Source organism: Strongylocentrotus purpuratus, unplaced genomic scaffold (assembly GCF_000002235.5).
Source record: "Strongylocentrotus purpuratus isolate Spur 01 unplaced genomic scaffold, Spur_5.0 spur5_scaffold_1, whole genome shotgun sequence".
Taxonomy (NCBI): domain Eukaryota; kingdom Metazoa; phylum Echinodermata; class Echinoidea; order Camarodonta; family Strongylocentrotidae; genus Strongylocentrotus; species Strongylocentrotus purpuratus.
Window position 1 is genome coordinate 50,381,038 of NW_022145594.1, and position 22,482 is coordinate 50,403,519.

Genomic DNA, 22,482 nt, shown 5'->3' on the forward strand with positions numbered 1-22,482 from the left:
TTTCTCACTCCTTTTTCTCTCTCTCTTTTTTTTCTTCTCTCTCTCCTTTTCCTCTCTCCTTTTCTCTCTCTTTTTTCTTCTCTCTCTCTCCTTTTTTCTCTCTTTCTTTTTCTCTCTCTCTCTCTCCTTTTTTTCTCTCTCTCTCTCCTTTTTTCTCTCTCCTTTTCTCTCTCTCTTTTTCTCTCTCTCTCCCTTTCTCTCTCTCCTTTTCTCTCTCTCTTTTTCTCTCTCCTTTTTTCTCTCTCCTTTTCTTACTCTCTTTCTAAGGGCTTCCTGCTTCCTTATCAAATTGTGCTTGATTTTCAGTTTCGATTTCGGTTGAGAGTTTTCATACCTTTAAGTCAAAAATCTAGTTTTGATGTTGAAGACTGTTGATTATCAGGACGACTAAGAAATATATATGTAGAGGTGTCATGGTTGAGTTGTTTAAACACTTAACTTGGCATTAAAATGCCGTTGGTTAGTTCCTCGACACGGAACTAATGTCCTTTGGCAAGGCATTAATCTACGTTTGCCACTCCATACCCCGGAGAGAGATGGGGACCTGATAGGATGACGAAAGCACTTTTGTTTGTAATTGCCTATGCCCTCATGGTGACCATATGGTAGGGATACTCCCCAGGAAATGAAGATGGTGTACATTGTGCGTGAATGTATCCGATGACCGGGGTAATAATATTTGTAAAGCGCTTTATAAATCCAGATTATTATTATTTTAAATATATGCTGTCTTTGCATAAATCGGGTTTGAAATCACACACACACACACACGCACACACACACGCACACACGCACGCACACGCATGCAGACAAGCTCAGAAACTCATATCTGTCATGATCCAAAATCAACATTTTAATTGTTAATATATGAATAAAAGCCTGTTTATCTCTCCTTCTAATGATGCCTAATTAAACAAAAATGTGTTATTGTCATTCGGGGATGGCTGGTCCGAAGTAATATTTCGAAGAAAAAATTGTCTTCATTTTTACAAGAAGTTCTTTAACAAACTACTTTCCAAAAAAATTGTGAGTCACCGATTGAATTGTGTGAACATGCCAATGACGTATTACGTAATTACGTAATCTAAACAGGATTTCTATGGGACATACAACAGGGTATTGAAATCGCCCATGCGTTGAGATTTCAAAAGCAGTTGCGATCGTGATTCGACTGAGGCCAATTTATATTATCTATTTTCTCACTATTAAATTATATAAAGTCACTTTTAATGAATACAAAAATGAAAACCATGTTTAACGAATGGCGCTATAATCAGTAGCGTCGATGTACAAGAAGAGCCACTTTTTTGGATGAAAGAACGGGTATATAATATGATAAGATCAACTCCACTTCAGAAGCTCCTCGTTTGGCGCCGATTAGGATTCCTTCCCGTAAAGCGATTCCATAGATAGCAACTCTTGACATTAATCAAACGTTCAAGGTCAATTCAAAGTGTGGAGTCAAGAAAAGATGGCGAGTATAATACAAGAACTCTCCTACTAATCATAGAGGGGGCTTGAGGGAGAGTACCCCCCGAAAAATTCTACAAAAGAAAGTAGAAAGTGATAAAGAATCAAACCTCCATTCTGCATACCCATGTCCCTAGTTGACATGACCCCAAAGGGGAAGATAGATTAATAAACAACCTCTGTATATTTGATTGCTAGTTCTCAGACAATGGAAGCCTGTGAATACTGTCAGAGTAACCCGCCCTTCCATTCTACACAGCCCTGTTCCCAGCTTCATTTCATTGAATATTTGAGTGTAAGCAAGGGACTGGTTAAAGAGATTATTATAGCCAGGGAAACTGAAAGACAAAGGAGACTGTTGACGATTGTCATGTTTAATTACGTTAGTAGGACTATTTTCAGCCCCGTTGTTTACGGACAAAATATCAATTGAAATTGCCTTGTACAGCTCCCAATGGGAAAAGGTTATCCTAATTTGTGTAAAGTGTTTAAAAAGTCGAAGTAATTATTGGACTACTTTAATATGTTGTTATGTTTCGTAGTATAGATCAAGGGGCTCGCTCAAAGAGTATATGAAGAGTAAGAAGCAGATGCAGAGAGGAGGAAGGAAAATTCCAGATGAGAACTGAGCCCCAACAAAAACAATCAGAGGCTGAGAAGCCAGGCATCACGACTAGATACCATCTACTCGACCTCTTTCGGGGCTGAGCGATTGAAATTCAGAAAGTTATGAATTTTGGCAGGTGCTATTAATAAAAAAAAAATAGCAACTCTGTGACAAATCTTGCGAGCTCCCTGTACTAAATCTACTTCAAAAATTCATATTTTCCCTTAAGAAAGTCTTCAATCATACACTTACCTTAAATACGATTATTGCAAAAAAAAATTGTATAAAACGCCTGTATGAACAAAGATCTATTCCGTCATCAATTACAAAGAAAATGAAAGTTCATGACATGTTTCCGAACAGAACAAATTGAAGAGGAACTCGCAAATTACGTCATATTGACGCCAGTTTCACTGATGGCAACTTTAACAAAATCATAACCTTCCAATTTGTAGTTGGATATTGCTCAAAATCTTACTAATATGTCCCTCTCATTTTTCTGCTTTTGTTTAAACCAACTTAATATCACATGAGACTTCCCTTTTAAACGCTATTCAATTGTGAATATAATTATCACGACGACAATTTTATGCGTTTCAAATTTGGATGTACATCAGTTATTATCCCTTTCTTTGGTTGACATATGGTCAGTATGTAACAAATTGCTTTTCTTTTTTTACCTTAATTTTGGAGACAAAGTTGGTTCTCCCCGTTCTATTTTTTGTTATCCTGTATTATGCTCTCACCTCCCTTTGTTCCCTCCTCCTCTCTTTCTTGTTATCCTCTCTCTCTTTCTCTCTCATTTTCTCTCTCATTCTCTCTGTCTCTCTTTCTTTTTTCTCTTTCTCTCTCTTCTCTTCTTTCATCTATCTCTCTTTCTCTTTTTTCTCTTTCTCTTTTTTTCCCTACTCTCTCTCTCTCTCTCTCTCTCTCTAAATAAATAAAATGTTAAACATGATAACGTGAGTACTGGAATTTCGGTATAAATTGCTCCGATAGTTATCAATTTTCCGTGTTAAAGGTACTATGTCCCATTTGCAGGCCAAAAAATGAAAAAGTTAAATTCCAACTGCATTTGAAAGATAATACTAATTTAGAACTTCCCTAAAAAAGTTGGGGCTTGAAAATGTCTTCTAGTGGGAAAATAACGACTATTAGTTGTCAAATCGACTGTAGGGCTATAGAACCCAAAAGTAATAGTCTTGATTTTCAGACAATAGTACCGAATGGTCATACGTTTTATGCTGCGCAAAGATTCAATCAGTTTAATCTTGGCCATCACAAGAAGTGGGTTATTGATGTAGACAACTCTTTTCATGTATGTTATTACCAAAGAAGAAAAAAAGCCAGTCAGACACTCAATAGTGTCTGACAGTGAAGTCTAGCAAGTAAACGGGTTTCCTTGCATAATTTGAATATGAGGACACTGCTAACGTTTAAATTTCACAGATAGGACATACATGACATATTCATAATTCCTGCAAAGTTCTACAGCAATTGAGGTTGACTGCAAAAGGGACATAGTACCTTTAATGGCTGATTTAAATAAAAAGGTATAGAGACTAGACCTCCTCACTCAAAGGTCACTATATTGTTATATAGACCTGCAAACCAGTCCTGAAGTTCTGAGCCATCAACTTTTGTTTCTCATAACACATGATGGCGCTATCTTGAATTATATTCTTCGGAAAGAGAGAAATTGTCAATAATGTGTAAGTTTATACAGAGCAAACTGATATCTGATTATGACAAGAGTATTATTCCCTTTACCAAAATATTTTCTTATAACTCTCATCAAAGAACATTCATACTTTTCACAGCTACATACATACCAGTCTATGAAACAACGAAATAGCTGTGATTCTGATTAAAAATGTAATATTCGACATCAGCCTAAAATACACTCATGTTCTTTTTTCTCAACCAATAATGTATGAACTATGAAATACAGTCATACCATATTCAGATACATAAAAGCTTCTCTACAAGAAATAGAGCCACGTTCTATTTAACGTGTTTAAAAACGTCATTATAATGTTCATGCATGATATGAAGATTTATGCAATGTACAAAATACATTTGAAGAAAGTTGCACTGTTCGTTGATCCTTCCATAATGTTCTTAATTACTAGATTAGTTTTGGGGAGTTCATACCATACAAATATAACTTATCTGATGTTAAATAGGGTTATCCGCAAAAACTTCGGAGTACATCCAAAGACAAGGGTATAACAATTACATTCTGATTTCATATTTTAACTTTAAGTAAAATTACACAATATCAAGAGTGTGCATTTATTTATCAGTGTATTTATCAACTAATCCTTTTTCTGTCATTCATTTTATGCCCATAATAACTTTTTTAAATTTAAAATATATTGGCTTCTTGTTTGTTTTTCTTTAGGTTTTATACGGCACTCCCGACACAAAAGCGTTTGCTCTTTAAACATGTCGCCGCCTGTAATCTAATTTCACTGTATATTTTCGAACATAATTTAAGAGAGAGAATAAATATATATATTAATACTAATGCTAGTACTAATACCATTATTAGTCCTATAATGAAAATGAGAACATAATTACTAATGATAATAATAATAGCAATAAAAAGGAAGACGAAATGTAGGGGCAATGGCACCTGTATCATCATCATAATCACAAAAGTATAAGAGTTAGGATACACTAATAGATATATAACAATAATCACAATAAGTACATTTATCTAAGCGCACAAGTAGTACTGTCTAACTCAGTATAATTATTCAACATGTTCAATAGCTTAAAAGTAGAACTAGAATAAAATGTTACTAATACAATACAATTAAGTTGACTGGAATTAACTACTTGTGTGCGCCTCCAGTATAATTTAACTGATTATCTTGTTTCTCCATACCTCAATGCAAGTTACAGAATTAAGCATTTAGGCCATTTAAAAGAATAAACATGTTTAGCGTACCCACCCGCTTCCTTTTTTGGGGGCCGCCTCCTTTTCTTTTTTGTTGTTGATTTTTTTAAATGAAATGTTTTAATTTAAAAAAAAAATAATTTAAAGAAAAAAAACATGAAAAAACTGTTAAAATGGATGTATTTCTGATTTAAAAATATAAAAAAATGTCGGCGGCCATCTTGAAAAATGGCCCGACTGTCAGGTAAAATGTACCGAGCGGCCATTTTGAGCGGCCACTTTGAAAAAAAGGGCCTCCTCCTTCCTATTTTTAAAAAAAAAACAGGACGCTAAACATGGTTTGTTTTTTTGGCCTTACTATTTAAACATAAAGAGGTTATTCCATTTCGGAGGGGAGGAGGGAGTGTGTTCCACAGTTCAGGGCCAGAACTTGAAAGCGATCGCCTTCACGGCCCAGGATTGACGTGAACGTGGGATGCAAAGAAGTTAGGTGTGAGCAGAGCGGAGTCGTCGTGGTGGTTCGTAGGTCTTGTATGTCGGAGGGTGCAGTCCAATGAAAAGCTTGATATACGAGAAGAATGACTTTGAAGATGATACGCTGGCGGTCAGGAAGCCAGTGCAGTGCCTGATGAAGGATGGGTGAGATGTGAGTGGTGCCTGTAGTGAGAGCTACAAGTCTGGCCACTGAGTCTATGGAGTTGTGGGAGGCGTTGTAGCTGGTAGTCAGGAAGATGTATTAGAAGAGAATTTAAAAGTCCTACCGGGAAGAAATAAGAGAATGAACCAAGTCCAATGTTTCAGTAACCTTACGCGTCAGGTCAGCAGGGAGGTGAGACAAATTTTCGTATGTGCGAAGGTTGCAGAGTTGGAATCTGAGTGGCTATACATGTGTGGGATATATTATGATTTAGACAGCGTGTCCACACACAAAACAATTTATCGCGAAACTCTATAACGAAACGTCGTATAAAGAATCATCGTATAAATTTCAAAGTGTCCACACACAAGAAACGTCATATAAATAATCATCATATAAATTCAAGGATGTCCATAAACAGAAGAAAGTAATCCTGAAACTCTACAGTCTGGTCTCCTTTCGCTCGAGGTCACGTTAAGCCCCGCCCAGTTAGTTACACTAGTTACACTGTCATGTTCGAATCGATGAGAACATCGAGGTTCCGGCATTTATTTGCAGGCCAGGGCTGATTTGAGCATCACAAATTGTATATGAAGTTTTCCGGGATGTTTTTCAGCATTACCTTTGAGCCTATAAAATAATGAATTCAGATTTCTCTCCTTTGAGCTTTAGATTACAACCGAATATTCCGCTTCCTTCGAAGTTACGACGTGTTTACCTGCGGCATTGTCCGCCATGTTTTCGTAGATATCCTCCGTTACCATGACTACTGGGTTGTCTCTGGTATTCATGTTGACATACTCTGCTTGTAGCATGGTCCCTCTCTTCATTCGGGGCGTTAAATATTCATTCTCGATCTCACCTTGCTGGCCGTTCTTAAAGATATAAAATGATAGTAATATCCAATATTTAGAGGCGTTAAATTAAAACCAATACACAAAAATACCAAAGCAAAAATACCAAAGCAAAAATAAAAAGCTTACAAAGAATAATAAAATAAGCATAATAGAACCATTATTGAGAACATAATTAAATCAAATCATTTATATCACGGAAGGGGGGGGGGGAGGTGACCTTTTAAAAACAAAGACGAGTTCTTATTTTTAGTTACTGATGAAAAGTGCGACGTCGTTCCACATATTCGATGCAGCCACTTTAAAACATCTTTCAGTTGATGAGGGTCTGAGTTTGGGAATGATTATTTTAGTTCTGTCAGTTGCAGAGCGACGATAATTATATTATGGAGGTTTTTATTGATGCCAAACAAGACAAATTATTTAGAAGACATACATCTTACAGGCAGACATTACAAAGAATGCATTAATAAAGAGGTATCCCGTGGATTTTCTAATCGAAGATGAAGTATGAGTCCTGGGGGTGTTTCACAACGACTGAAACCAACTTACAATAATATTTCTCTCACCATTTACTGGCATTGGTCTCTCAAGGGACGTACGTTCAAATTATGGTCTCAAATCTACAGAATGTACTTTTTTTATCATCAATTATTGAAGGAAAAAATATTATCTAATGATTGCGAGACGAATGGTGAGAGCAACCAGTGGAATGAATGGCCTGCCATAGTTAAGTCCAACTTAGAGGCGATCTTAGTTTTTGTGAAACATCCACACCCCCCCCCCCCCGGATTCTTGGTCAATCTTCTTTTTAGCGGCTCGATTCTGGATATTTTACCTCCATGTTCATGCGCAAAGAGTCACTGCCAGAAGCTTCGGGAAAAGCCAAAGTCGTAGTCTCGTACCCAGGAGGTGGTGCTTCTTCACCTGCCATCTCCTCGAGACCGGAACCATTGTTTGGGTCTTGTTGCGGCTTGCACCTAGTAAGGAGAGAGGCAATAAGTAAGGAGAAGAAACAATACTTGTCAGCTATCATGGCCGGGTAGGCTTATTTTCACTGACTGAATTATTTCACCAATATACTGTTTGCAAATAATGATTAACAGTTTGGTTTTTGTCAGAGAGTTTATCTGGCTGTATTTTCTTTTCTTCCCCCCAAAAAGTTGTTTTACCTCGCTTTTAACATTTTGAAATATGATGTGACCTTTTTGAAAATGGAGGATGAACCTCTTGCAAAAAGCTTATAACTGCCTATTTAAAGCTTTTTGACGTAAAGCTATGGTCACAAATCAGAGCGGCGACCGACCGATTAGTAGCATGCTCGGTCGCCGCTGGAATTTAGGCATCGCCCTGCGATCAGGCGAGCAGGCTGTAGAGCGCCTGCGATGCCTGGGCGGTGCCCTGTCGATTTCCCGTCGGTCGCCGCTCGATTTTAGGCCAAAACTGGGCGAAATCGCGGAGCTTTTCTGTGCGGTGTACCGGCAGTGACCGACCGGTGACCCACCGTTTCCCGAGCAGCCTTCCACCGGCCGCCGGCTGATTTTAAAGATATTGCATGGCGGCCGACCAGTGACCGGCGGGGCTCTAAAAATATGCTCGGTGCCCGGCCGTTCGCCGCCCGTGCAGCGAACTAATCGAGCGTTCGCCGCCGATCGATTTAGGTCAAAAATCGAAGCCGCTAGGTCGAAGGCTGCCGACTGATTTTGAACTCACCGCCCAGTGACCGACTGATCTCCCAGCGGCGACCGGGCGGCGACTACTCGAAAGCCTTTGACCTAGCGGCTTCGATTTTTGACCTAAATCGCTCGACGGTGATTAACGCTCGATTAGGTCGGCGCCCGGGCGGCGAACGCCCGATCACCGAGCGTAGTTTGGGCGGGGAGTGAAAGTTAGCAGGCGCCGCCCGAATTTTAACTCCGCCCAAAAACTTCAGCAGCGACCGAGCGATGCCTAAAAAAAAACGGTGCCTGGGCGGCCGCCGCTCGGTGGCCGGGCAAAATTGGCTAAAAACTCGCCGCTCGGCCGCCGAGCAGGCTACTTTTGGGTAATGTGTCCATAGCATAACACTGATGATTGATTGAAATTGAATTCTCATCTGTACCTGAAATTTACATTTAAAGGACTATTTATAACCTTAGAATGTAACCATACTCACTTGCATCTATAAACGAGAATGATGATAATGATGCATACTACCACTACTGCTGCTGCTACTCCACCGCCTATAGCTGCATACGGAGCTGTGTGTAAAACAAGTATCTAGCATCGTTACCATTTACCCAAATGGACATGCATATATTGGGAGAGCAGTAAATACATAATTATATTGTGTCCATAGATGGGGTTAGAGCATGTCAATAATATGGCACACGTATATTCCGACTCTTTCTCTTCTTCTTATCTATTTCTCCTTGTGTGCCTTGGACTATAGCTTCTAAATAAACTGCACCATACAAAATAATGCTTATCATCATTATTGTTAGCACTATCATTATTGTTATCATCATGATCATTATTATCATCATCATGATCATCACGAATGGATAATTTACGACATTTACCTTGTCTTATATACGCTTTTCTACGAATTACGATCTAAACCCAATTAAACACGTCTATAGTTGCGATCATGAACATAACGAAATTCCTTTCTTTAATTACATATGTTAGCTACTTTGTGCAGAGAAAGCTCCGAGAAAAACGAAATTGAATTGAGTTGAATTGAATTGACTTGAACTGAGTGAATAATCCTACATCTTCTTTTTAGTCACGTGTAGGTAAAGGCAAACGAGGGAGAACAGTCATACATATCCACGGTAAGAAAAACAAAATTGGAGGGGAAATATGAAGGAATCTTGTGAAATATGACATGTTTAACGTTAACGAATTATTGTACATTGTAAAGCGCTCTGAGAGAGCATTCGGTCCTGAAATGCGCTATAAAATAACGAACTATTATTATTAAAACATCTCAAAACATTCCTTTTCAAGTCTTGATCTTTTTTCCTGTTTACACGCGCCTTGAGCACTCCACAGAGTGGATTTGGCGCGATATAAGTTACATTATTATTATTATTATTATTATTATTATTATTATTATGATTACAATAATGAAAATGACATTTACCTTCTAAGGAAGTGGTTGATTTGCCTGTGGAGCTAGTAGGGGTGGATGCTTTAGACTGGAGGTTTGTGCTGATTGGTTCAGTTGATGGTTGTTTTGTTACAGATGGTTCTTTGTATTTTGAAAAGAAAGTACTTTGAATAAGATCGCAATGACTATTTAAAGAAATGAACCTGAGACGATTTTACTAAAGCCCACCGCATATTATATGATCGTACTATGATCCCATTTTTTATTAATTGCAGTAACATTTCGTACAAACATTCAAACACGTAAAATTGGAATGATCGAGTATCTGAATAGTCATATGAAAATAAAATGTAACTTCCAAGGGACTTAATGCTTCTTTGGAGGAAAGGTGGCTAATCTTGTCTTTGTATTCTGTTGTGTTTTTCTCTAGAGCGCTTAGGGTCATGTTTTAATACTATGTGTTATGCGCTACACAAACAAAAGACAATTCTGCAGATATTTCAGTCTTTAGGCCTATATAAATGGTTTTATCTGAATGCTAAATTTTGGGGGTGGTTGAAATTCATGTAAATAGAACCTTTGCTGATTTTACCAAATATTGACAATACGGAGAAATACATGCACTGTCACAAAGACGTCCAGTGAATGTTTGCAAAGTTGTGAGATTGTTTTAGAAAGTGTGAAGGAAACTGAAAATATTTGAAAACCACTGTACCCATAACCTTTAGATTTTTTGAAAAGGTAATTTTCAATTATGCATTTGCAGTCTCACAATTGACATGTTAAGCATAATGTACTTCTTGTATGATACTTTCAAATACTTTTGTTTAATTTAGGATGGCGTTTTTAAACTTTGTAGGCATGTAAAGGCTTCCTCTCCTACATGTGTTTCCATTTCCTTGTTTTCGAAATACAGCAGAGGATCCCCAGGTTGCCCTCCAGTGCCTCCCCCTGTTCCTGGCACCAGGGAGGATGAGGAACACACCAGGGCGGTTTAGGAATGCCACACACTCCGAGGCGTTAAATGCCTTCATTGATCAGCAACCAGTAAGTAGGACACTACAGGTATTTCTTTAGGGCTAAGTTTATATACCAAGAATGCTTTCCTGATTCCGATACTGTCTTACAGGTCGGAAAGCTGTATTCTGGTGGATAATACACTGTAATTATACCCCCGCCAATTATAGTTGGAAGGGGGTTTATAGGAATCAGCGTGATGTTGGCCAGTCGGGCGGGCGGGTGGGCGCTCAGTAGTGGTGTAGCGAACCTTGATGATCGGATCGTATGATCGGATGGGCAAAAAAATGTTGATCTTCAAAATCGGATCGCTGATCGGATCGGAGATGATCGGGGAAAAAAAAAAGAAAAAAAAGAATCGTATTTTTTTATTTGAAAAAAAACTCCCCAAAAAACATATTTCGGGAATAAAAATTAATACCAAAGCAAATATCCATATTAATAGGCCCAAGGTGATCTTGCATGGGTATACTTTCATTTCCAACTGATTAACTCTTCACTTACAAAATAAATCACGGCGATTTCTAGTCCAGTCCCATGTGTTCAATTTGGTGTAACCTTTTAGAATCACATGTGACTAAGCTCAGAATCGGCGCGAATAATTTTGTAAAAGGAGAGGTAATCAGTTTTAAATGAAAGCATAGTCGTATAAAATTACCTTGGGCTTATTTATATGGATATATGTTACTTTTGTATTAATTTATATTACCAAAATATGGAATCCACCCCTTGACGTTCTGTGCGATATTTACATGTGACGTGCTCTCGTCATGACAATTGATGACATTTTAACTTCCCAGTATCGCGCAGCTTTACAGAACAAATTTGCCACACCCGTTCTTACAGTTTCTTATGCCCATTTCTAAAAAATATATTTATTTATTTATTTAATTCATATATTTAAAAAGAGTAGCTCTATCAGCAGAACACTGGATTTCCTTGGGGCCCTTTTTTTTTTTTTTTAGTTTTTTTTTGCAACCATTCCTAAAATTGTGCAAAAACTTGAGTTTTGTACACAGTCAATACAAATTTTCTTCTTTTTAAAGAAAGGTTGGCAACTCTTAAATAATTCAGTGGCAACTATGCTATTGTAAGTGGAAATAAAATGTGAATAATCTTTTTTTTTTTCATAGGTTGGAACAAATCTACCGAGGTACCTCGATGCCTGAAGATGAGAGAAGGCAACCGTTTGTTCTTCTTCTAGGAGAGCGCTCTCGTCCCGCCCAAGCTTTCGTCATCTTTGAGGGAAGGGCCATGGCAGCCCCTTCCCTTTTGAAGGCCATTGATCTTTGCTTCAAGATGATATATGTATTTGATGTAGAGTATGCGCCTCAATGTTATACGACATGGGAGTTTGTGCAGAAATATGTCTTTGAGATCAGTGACAATGTAAAAGGAAAGATGGGTACCTCCCATCTGTCCGTAGCCTGAGGGCTCATCTGACCAACTCCAACTTGCCCCAGTAGATAATTGTATTTGTAGGCGGGGGGCCAAAGTAGAAAAAAGTGATTTAGGTTGCCACACACCCACAACAAAAAGTGAGTCATTTGACACATTTAAGCATAATTTTCGTGAGTCAGGTGTAAATTGACTCATTAGTAATAACCAATGAGTCTCTATTGACTCATTTATATTTCACCAGTGTGTCAATCATGAGCTGACGCATTTGCAAAATGCTTCGACTGACTCACATGGTCGTAAAAAATGAGTCAAGATCGACATAAGAACATTTTAGAAGAAAAAAGTGAGTCAACTTGAAAGTGAGGCTGTATGCATGCGCGCGCATGCTTTCGTTACGTCATCCAAAATGCGCATTCTCGAGCCATATTTGAATTCCCGATCGACGACGCGACGTCGCCATCTTATATCTTGGATTCAGAAGAGTTTTGACTGCAGCTAGTGAAAAATTGGTACGCATAATTATTCATATGGTTTTAAACGATGCTTTTTATGACTGGATTCGTGGGCTTATTATACAAATAATGCATGCGTTCATTTTACGATATCCGCACTCGAGTTGATGAGGCTGTGTGTAACTTAACTATATAGATTCTACTGTATCGCACGAAGCCGTGTCGAATGAAAACATGCATGATCTTGCATCATTGTTTTATACAACGAAACTCCTAGATCCTTGTTATTTGATGTAAAACGAATCAATTCAAGATTGTTTCGTGACAGTATGGGTGACAAATAAATCTCAAGTTAAGGCTTAATTTAGTGCGTACAAAGTAGATTTTTCAGATTCGGGTAGCGGGACCACCGATTACATCGCTAAAATGTGATATTTTAGGATATATTTTCCATTGCAAATGTGGACAGTGACTCTGGCATGGTATGGTATGTGTGTGATAGGCCTAGGGAGTAGGGGGGTCTATGTCATGATGCACCCACAACAAAAAGTGAGTCACCCTTACTCAAATTGATGAGTCACTGGTTTGTCCGTACAGCGAAACACTTGAAGGATCATGTGAGTCACTATGACTCGATACAAATGAGACTCATTTGTATCGAGTCATAGTGACTCACACGATCCTTCAAGTGTTTCACTGTACGGACAAACCAGTGACTCATCAATTTGAGTAAGGGTGACTCACTTTTTGTTGTGGGTGCATATCTACAACAAGTTTAAACCGAATTTAATTGCAAGTATTTTTAATGAGACAACATAATTCAGAGGTCTACCTCAAAACATTTGTTGCGAACACCTCCAAATCCAAGATGGCGTCCCAAAAAGCAGTCGTTTTTGTCTTGCTATATTTGTGACCATTTATGTGACCATGTTAAAGACAACATAATTTCCTTTAATCTGATACCAAACACCATGGGGTTCACGATATCTAACACGGTAATTTGTTTGATATCATGGGACAGTTTTTTGAAAAGTATTGTCTCACCTGCTGATACAGTTATGGATTTATGCGTGATTATGTAAATCAATAATTTCATATGTTGTGCAAAAAATGCCTAAAATTTGAGTTTGGGGCTAAAAATGATTGTGTTAGATATCGTAAACCCCGTGGTGTTTGATATCAGATTAAAGGAAATTATGTTGTCTTTACTATGCTTGCAAAATAATGCTGATTCCAGGTGTCGTTTGGGAAATCTCGCCAATTAGATATCGCAAGACAAAACAACTGCTTTTTGGGACGCCATCTTGGATTTGGAGGTTTCGCAACAAATTTTTTGAGGTAGACCTCTGAATTAATTTGTTTTATTAAAAATACTTGCAATTAAAATCAGTCTAAACTTGTAGAGATCTGGCAACCTAAGCCATTAAGGAAGCCACTTTTTCGACTTTGGCCCTCCGCCTATTGTGTAATTTCATGAAGTTGGGGCAGTGTCCATGTAGCATCCCGGGGGGGGGGGGGGCACTCATGTAAAAAGTCAGACGGGTATGTGCCGCTTAAAAGAACCCCTTTTTCACACCTGATCACAGCTCTAAAGATACCCGATTTTCACAAATTGCCGCTCCAAAGACCCCCGAAATGACTTGGCTATGAATTTGACTATCGCCAAGTCCATTATTCTCTTCTAGTTCAGCTCCTTAGATCACCAATTGAGCCGTTTTGAGCAACTTTTGACTTTTTTTAGTCTTTTGGACGGGTTTCAGTAAGTATTTGGTAACTCCAAGTCTATGTATTTTGTAGTTTTAGTCAGCTCCTTAGTCCCCTTAACTCCCGTTTCAGGGTTTTTGGTAGCTCCAAAGACCCTATATTTTGTGCTTGTAGTCCGCTCTTCAGACCCCCATTTCAGAGTTCCGTGAGGCACACCCCCGTCAAAAAATAATTCGAGTGCCCCCCCCCCCCGGGGGTAGCATCGTGATATTTAAAAAATACATTTCAGCATAACTTAATATTAATTATGCTATACATTTATTGTTTGTAGGCTTACATTTTCCTGGAAATTTTGTGCCATTCAGACTCAATTTTGATGAAGTTATCAAACATTATGTAACAGTGTCCTGTAGCATCGTGACGTGTCCATGTAGCATTGTGATATTTTAAAATTTGATCCTAAGAGACAAATTATGGTAATTAGCTTGACCAAAATTTGATGCAATATGCATATTTACAAGATTAGTCAGATAGCTAAATATCTCAAATTTCCTGTACACAGTTTTAATTTTAAAAGAAAATTACAAAATCTATCACGATGCTACGCGGTGTCCTTTTTTGTGACATTTGGTGGATACCGTGTAGCATAGTGACACATTGTGTAATTTTCTTGTAAAAGTAAAACTGTGGAAAGGAGAGTTAAGATATCTAGCTATCTGTCTAATCTAGTAATTATGCATATTATATCAAATTTTGGTCAAGCTAATTGCATTAATTTGTCTTTTAGGACCAGATTTTAACTATCACGATGCTACATGGACACGTCACGATGCTACAGGACACTGTTAAATATGGTTTAATAACTTCATCAAAATTGAGTCTGAATGGCACAAAATTTCCAGGAAAATATATGGTCTCAATACAAATGTAAAACCTATAAACAATACATGTAAAGCATAATTAGTATTGAGTTATGCTTAAATGTCACACTTTGTGCCCCAACTTCACGGAATTACCCATTTCTATTTTGCAAAGTTTCAGTGGTGTGAAACAACAATATTTTCAGTCGATGTTCACCCAAGCGTGAATGAAATTAATTTCGTTAGTGGCACTTGATAGATGAGATTATTGAGCATGCATCTATAAACATGAACAAATCTCCATTACAGACTTTTCAAAAGTGTAAAGTTTTTTTCTTTCTGATACACTCTGTATCGGGTTATGCTCTATTTTAAGTTTGTTCAGATCTGATGAGACTCTGTGCTGCGAACCTCATGAAAAGGCATCAATGCACCAAGCCAAAACAAAGCAGAATTTTTGCCAAAACTTGTGCCAATTTTTAAAATAAATCTGACCCAGTGCTTATTTTTTTTCAGCCAAACAGCAAACCAACATATGGCCTGCCTAAGCTACCTGTACATTTTCTTGTTACCCTGAAACCACTATACCTGTCCACAAAAAAATGTGGGACAAAGTGGCATCATATCTGAACACACCATTGTTTTTTTATTTCTGTACAGTGTGACATAATGATATCTTGTCTATTAAATGGGGACAAGAATAACATGTAAGCAAGCTACATGTATTTCTGATTTGATGTTTTTATAAACTGAATGATTATATCCCGGGGGGGGGGGGGGCACTCATGTATAATGTGGAAACGGGTATGTGCCGCTTAAAAGAACCCCTTTTTCACGCCCGCTCTTCAGACCCCCTTTTCAGAGTTCCGTGAGGCACACCCCTGTCAAAATATAATTCGAGTGCCCCCCCCCCCCCCGGGGCTTATATTGTAATCCGTGAACAGAATGTTTTTATTTACAATGTAACTTGTCATTGTCTCTTCTAAAACTGCATGATGAAGAATGGACAACAAAACGCGTGACATGGGAAATGGTCATAAGATTGTAGACAGAATACAACTGTAACCATATGGGAGAAGCATCAAAGTGACCCACTTCTTTGACATTTTCGACGCCAAAAATTGAAAGCTAAAATTCTTCATATTCATAACCCTTGACTCTATGTTCAGACAAAAATGTGTGGTGTTCACATGTTCCAAGGCCGTGATTTGAAGGTGCTAGGCCTTAAAAATAGGTCAAAGTAAAATCGGTTTTCACGTTTATTTACAGTGGAACCTCTTTATAACGAGGTCCTTGGGACCATGAAAATTAGCTTGATGTATCAGGTTCTTCGTTATATCAGGGGGGGGGGGGGAACTATAAAGAGCTGGGACCAGTAAAATCACCTTGTAATAAGAGGGTTTCGTTGTATCCGAGCTCTTTATAACGGGGTTCCACTGTATTATGTTGTAGAGGGGTTAAACTGCCATTGTTCTTTATCATAGGAAAATATAAATTCTAAAGAATTTCAAAGTTTGTGCATGAGACAATTTTCATGTATTCTAATGCTTCCCTTGCTGTATATATGTTTGACATAGCAGGTCTATGTGAAAAGGTTCATTTTGACTGTATAAGCAGCTGTTGTTTCTGGAAATACTGTGATATGTCTTGAATAATATTATAATTGTTTATAAATGTGCCAATTACAGATGGAGGGTGCCAGCTAGAGGCATGTAACTTTCAGGTTGTCTGCCCATCCATCCCCTGTTCATTGTTCTGAAACATTGAACAGCTCAACTTCATACTTGGCTCATGTGTGCATATATGGGAAGCAAGGATGCGAGTTGATTTATAATCCTGCAATGTTTACGAATGTGTTTGGTTATTAGAATGATGAATTATTTACACTTTTATTGCTCACTCTTAAATATTGTAGTTACTTTTTTTATTTCGAGAAACAATTCCTTCATTTGAAGGCTACAAACCTTATATTGAGAGTAGGAATTTGGAATAATATATACTATCCGCAAACAAAAAAACCCCCCCCCCCCCCCCCCAAAAAAACAAAAAAAACAAGTTGCATTTTCACCATAAGAAATTAAGAAGTATAGATTTGAACTGTGAAACCTAAACTACATGTATGATCTGTTAAATTGTATTGTACATTTAACCTCTGCACTAAATACAAACTATGTGGGTGATTCACAAAAAGGTGGTTTATTTTAGTCCATGGTGCAAAATCAATTGTTGGATTAAATTTGAGCATAGGAGCGCTTGATATAGCGCATGTATCAAAAATGGTCCAGTGAACGCGCCTTTGTGGCAAACATGCTAAAACAAGCACACTCGGCACAGTCATATGAAGTATACTAGAACCATTTTTATTTCAAGTTTTAAATTATGATCAATTAATAGTGATATCTTCATTATCTTCAGCCGAGAATCATCCAGTCTGTTAGAAAAAAAAAATAATAATAAAAATATAGAAAATAGGGAATTATATTCATTGGTCTCATTTAGGTCAAAATATGAAAATAAGAGTATCGCACATTCTATATACCAATATGGTCAAACTACATGAAACATTTAATGTAAATTATTGTATAAATGTTACATTTCCTGATTTTCGAATTGACTGTTTTCTGAAATATGAATAAAATTCAACTTATTTGAGCCGAAAATTCATTGCACTCCATAACTTGTCGTTTGGTTGGTTGTCAAAAGTGACCTGATGCGTGAAAGAGAATAGAAGAATGGTGATGTTCAGATAATATCATTAATTTAACCACGTCATGAAACCACGTAATGACCACGTCCACGTGTTGTTTTGACCACGGAAACGGGGTCATAAATTGACCACGTTTGGGTCATTTTTTAACCACGATACGGTGTCATTTCAAATGACCACGGCAAACATAGTCAAAATGACCATGGTTGTAGTAGGTGCATAGTTGGCCCCGGTGACGTGGTTAAAAATGACCACGTTGTGGTCGTTTTTTTTTTTTAAGAGTGTATGGCACCGTAAATTCCGACTCTCCTTCTTCTTCTTTCACATCTATTTTTCCTTGCTCGCCTTGGAATTTAAGGTTTAAATAAACGGCAATATAAAAATCATCATCATTATTATAATGAATGGATGCTCAGTACGTTTACCTTGCCTTACTTTATTATATGAAATATCCGGAGGTATCAATTATAACCCAATTAAAAACGTCTAGTTGCGATAGTGTATATAACGTGATTAACAAACAATAACAATAATAATAATAATAGTTAGCTCTTATATAGCGCATTTAATTACCGAAGGTAATACCAATGGGCTTTACAAATGTAGAAGACAATAAAAAATAAAGACAAAATATATAATCACATATGTTTGCCACCCCTTTACGTTAAATGAAAGCTTATTTATTATTATTCTTATCATATTGTATTGCAAAAAGGCCTCTGGCCAATGTAAGCTCCGAGAATAACGAAATTGATTTGACTTTAAGTGAGTGAAGAATCCTACATCTTCTTTCTAGTCACGTGAAAGCAAAGCGAGGGAGAATAGTCAGATAATTATATACTAATTATGAAAATGACATTTACATTCTATTAAAGGAAGTGGTTGAATTACCTGTCGAGCTAGTAGGTGAGTGTGATTTGGACTGGAAGTTAGTGCTAGTTGATTCAGTTGATGGTTGTGTTACAGATGAAACTGTGTTTTGAAGAGGGAGAACATTGGATAAGATCGCAGTGACTTTCAAGAAATGAACCTGAGACAATTTCATTAGCCCGAAGCCCACCGGACACTATAAGATCTGACTTGATTATGATTTTTGGAATAATTTACAGTAGCATTTCATATGACTCTTCTTCTTCCACCATGCACACATTTTTTTTCTTCTTTTGTGCCTCGGAATAAAAATGTTAAATAAACGGCACTTTACAAATCCTTATCATAATCATTTGTTATTTCTATCATCATTATTAGTATCATCATCTTTATGATAATGGTTTAATTTACCTTGCCTCATGTTCTACTTTTTTAATACGAATTACCAGGATGTATCAATTATAACCCAATTAAACACGTCTAGTTGCGATCATATAAACAGATTTCTCTTTTATGATCACATTATGTTTCCTACTTTGTGTTAAATGAAGAAAGAAAAATAATATTATTATTATCGATATGATTATTATAATTGTTATTGTTAGTATTAAAATATACATTACAAAAGGCCCCTGGCAAATAAAAGCTCCGATGATGACGAAATTGAATAGAGTTGAATTTAATTGACTTGAACTGAGTGAAGAATCCTACCTCTTCTTTTTAGTCACTTGGCAAAGAAAAATCATACCGAGTATTATATATCCAAGGTACATGGAACAAAATTGGGGGTGAAATATAAAGGAACCTAGTGAAATCTGAGATGTTAGATATATTATAATAATGAAAATGACACTTACCTTCTAAGGAAGTGGTTAAAGTGGTCGAAGTGAATGATTCAGTTGATGGCTGTTTTGTTACAAGCGGATCTGTTTAATTTGAAAATGGAGTACATTGAATAAGATCGCAATGACTATTTAAAGAAATGAACCTGAGACGATTTAATTAAAGCCCATTGTCTATATGATCTTACTATGATCCGATTTTTGATTAATTGCAGTAGCATTTTTATATGGACATTCAAACATGTAAAATCTTAATGACCGATTATCTGAACCTCCAAGGGACTTAATGCTTCCTCGGAGGAAGGGTGGCTAAATCGGCTTAAAGTCGCAGTGACGTCAGAACAGTAAAGCAAATATGTATTTTGAAGCCGAATTGGCTGTAAATCTTAGTAGAAAAATTAAATGCACTAAAATCCTGTTGTTAGCATTATCAATATTATTCACAAATTAGATCATATTGTATGATCCGATTTTTGATTAATTGCAGCAGCATTTCATATGGACATTCAAACGTGTAAAATCTTGATTACCGTGAATCTGAATAGTCATATGATTAATAAAATGTAACTTCCAAGCGAGTTCATGCTTCCTCTGAGGAGAAGTGGCTAAATCGTGGCTCACAGTGACGTCAGACCAGTGTGCCGATTATATATATTTTGAAGCCGAATTGGCTGTGAATCTTAGTAGTAAAATGAAATGCACTAAAATTCCTGTTGTTAGCATTATCAATATTATTCAAAAATTAGATCAGGAAAATGATATTAGCTTAGACTTCCATATCTGATATAATTATAATTACCTAGAAAATCGATCGCAGGAGGATCGTGAAGTTTGCGATGGGCGTCATATTGACATGGTCGTGCGAACATGAAATAGATATTATACGTAATCCGGACAGGGTTTCAAAAGGCAATGAAAAAGGGTACTGACTACTGACATTGCACTTTAGTTTGTTTCTTGAAAGTATTTCCTATCGTGTTAGAATCACATCTCTATTACGATGTATTTAAATGGGGTTTTATTAATTCAGTCGTTCTCTTTAGATTCATAACAAGTTAGATCTTTTGTAGATTAAACTTTGTGGCATTACGTGCACCTATACTTCTAGTGTAATGTATCTTTCAAATACTTACATATATATGTTGTTTCACATATTTGAATGTAGCCTACACTGATCTGAGGAGCTACACGACCCCTTATGGCAATGAAAGTTATCTGCAATAATGAAGAAGGATTTAAAAACAGGGGAGAACAACCATGCCTTTTCTTTTCGGAAATCTCCTGTTAGACATTGCTGTGAGTGATCTTCAATAATATTCACAAACGGCGTTTTAAAGTAAATCAAAAACACATGCATGAATGTATAAATATTATATAAAGACCAGGTTAGCTTTGATAGCCACACAATTATCAACACGTTTAAAAATTGTTATAAAACCTTTTAACCACTGTCTTGTATAGATCCATGAAATCTATACAAATGTCATGATATATTGTGCAATACAAATAATAATTAATGTGGTCCACGATATGATTATGTTTAAATCTTATCTAAACGTCTTTCAATTAATACAAATTCAAAAGGGAGGTCTGTCTTAATAATATTAATAATAAATTCATATAGCGCAGCTTTTATTCAAAATATATTCAGCTGCACTACTTAAGAGCTCTTTTTTTACTAAGTTCTACAAATAAGATCTCTCAATTGAACAAATAAGTTTTTTAATTAGATTTGGAAACATTGAGAGATGGAGTGCTTTGTATTTCTATTGGCAAGCTATTCCATAGTTTAGGGGTAGCAATAGCAAAAGCACGGTCCCCGAGAGTTACTTTAGTTTTGCCATGGGGAATCTGAAACAATAATTTATCAACTGACAATTAACAATATTTGAAATGAGATTCTGTGACGGACTGGCAACCAGGTGATTTCTCTCAGAAGAGGTGCGGTTGAAGTGAATTTCGACCGACGATATACAAGTCTTGAACATGCACTTTGGACTCTTTGTAACATCAACCCGTTACAATAATAAAGCTTACTTGTGATATTATTATGTATTTATTTTTCTATCTATATTTCTATCTTTTCGCATACCCTCCAACGGAAATACTGGTATGTGTCTGACATCAAGTATCTTTTGCCAAGAAACTCATATTCATGATGGACCAAACAGTGAAAATATGGTGGTGCAGAATGCTCTTTGCCTCTGTAAATCTTATAGCGCCATCTACAGTATTTTTCTTTAAAGGGAAGGACGGATAGTCCAATACTCCATCCACCTTCTTCCATCATCGTGTTAACACCGTTTATAATGTACGTTTACATCATTAGTTTTGGAAGCTTCGAATGGGAACTGAGAACAAGTAGGGCATTACAGATAAAGTTGAGTTCTTGTCATGCATTTGCTTTGTGAAAGAAATGTGGAATCGATCAGAAAAGATTGATCACCTAGCATATAATTAGTGTGTACTGCAAGGTTCTGGAATCATCAAATAAATTGGGCCCAGTCTTGGTCAAATAACAAACACTGTACACAGACAGATATATATATGGGACTACAGGAACATGTGGCATACAAATCCATCCCGATTTGTATGATGTTACATGCCATATGTAGAATATTCACACTTTTTTTAGAGCCATGCTTTTCAGGGAACATTTTTTTATCTGATGTTCTTCCACATTTGCAAAATACAATGATTACACTCGCAAGTTATTTTTCACCTCTTCCCAGAACGCAACCTTCTCTTTAAGTTTGTGTTGAAGTATACGGGTTAAGGCCTTTAAACAAAAAGTGAACCGTATTAGTTGAAGGTTGATGGCAAAAACTGCCAATTGTTTGTATGAAATGATACTTATTATATCCCTTCTCTAACCACAAAGATATTTATTGTTTTCTTTGAAGGCGTCGATGTGTAACTCCCTCTAACTGTAAATTATCCCAACCAATTTGTGAATTTTCCCAACCGTTTTTTCATGAAAATAAGACTTAAAACAGGCTTTTAAAATTATGCCAACACTTGAATGTTTGGAATGGTATAAAAAGCAAATTACTTGCTTTATG

The 22,482-nt window shown here is 36.9% G+C and overlaps 2 protein-coding genes across 2 annotated transcripts; one reads left to right on the forward strand and one right to left on the reverse strand.

Annotated features, from left to right (window-relative positions):
- Positions 1–6,058: 6,058 nt before the first annotated feature.
- LOC105439845 lies at positions 6,059–21,545 on the reverse strand. The gene is made up of 8 exons (XM_030978907.1): positions 21,513–21,545; positions 20,554–20,635; positions 19,436–19,504; positions 18,600–18,680; positions 9,601–9,708; positions 8,629–8,713; positions 7,312–7,453; positions 6,059–6,494 (listed from the first exon to the last, which is right to left on the reverse strand). Exons 1-8 carry the CDS (start codon positions 21,543–21,545, stop codon positions 6,288–6,290), a joined length of 807 nt encoding a protein of 268 aa, XP_030834767.1. The 3' UTR covers positions 6,059–6,287.
- LOC115921202 lies at positions 10,321–12,121 on the forward strand. Its single transcript, XM_030978434.1, has 2 exons — positions 10,321–10,614; positions 11,718–12,121. The coding sequence occupies exons 1-2, from the start codon at positions 10,592–10,594 to the stop codon at positions 12,013–12,015; spliced, it is 321 nt and encodes a 106-aa protein (XP_030834294.1). The 5' UTR covers positions 10,321–10,591; the 3' UTR covers positions 12,016–12,121.
- Positions 21,546–22,482: the final 937 nt, after the last annotated feature.

Bases quoted from the DNA above. Each gene is read 5' to 3' on its own strand.
- LOC115921202 (XM_030978434.1), top strand. From the start codon at position 10,592: ATGCCTTCATTGATCAGCAACCA. The intron at 10,615-11,717 runs GTAAGTAGGACA...TTTTTTTCATAG, and splicing joins CCTTCATTGATCAGCAACCA to GTTGGAACAAATCTACCGAG.
- LOC105439845 (XM_030978907.1), bottom strand. From the start codon at position 21,545: ATGTCAGACACATACCAGTATTTCCGTTGGAGG. The intron at 19,505-20,553 runs GTAAGTATTTGA...CAAATTAAACAG, and splicing joins ATGTGAAACAACATATATAT to ATCCGCTTGTAACAAAACAG. The intron at 9,709-18,599 runs GTAATTCAACCA...CAAAATACAAAG, and splicing joins CTCACCTACTAGCTCGACAG to AACCATCTGTAACAAAACAA.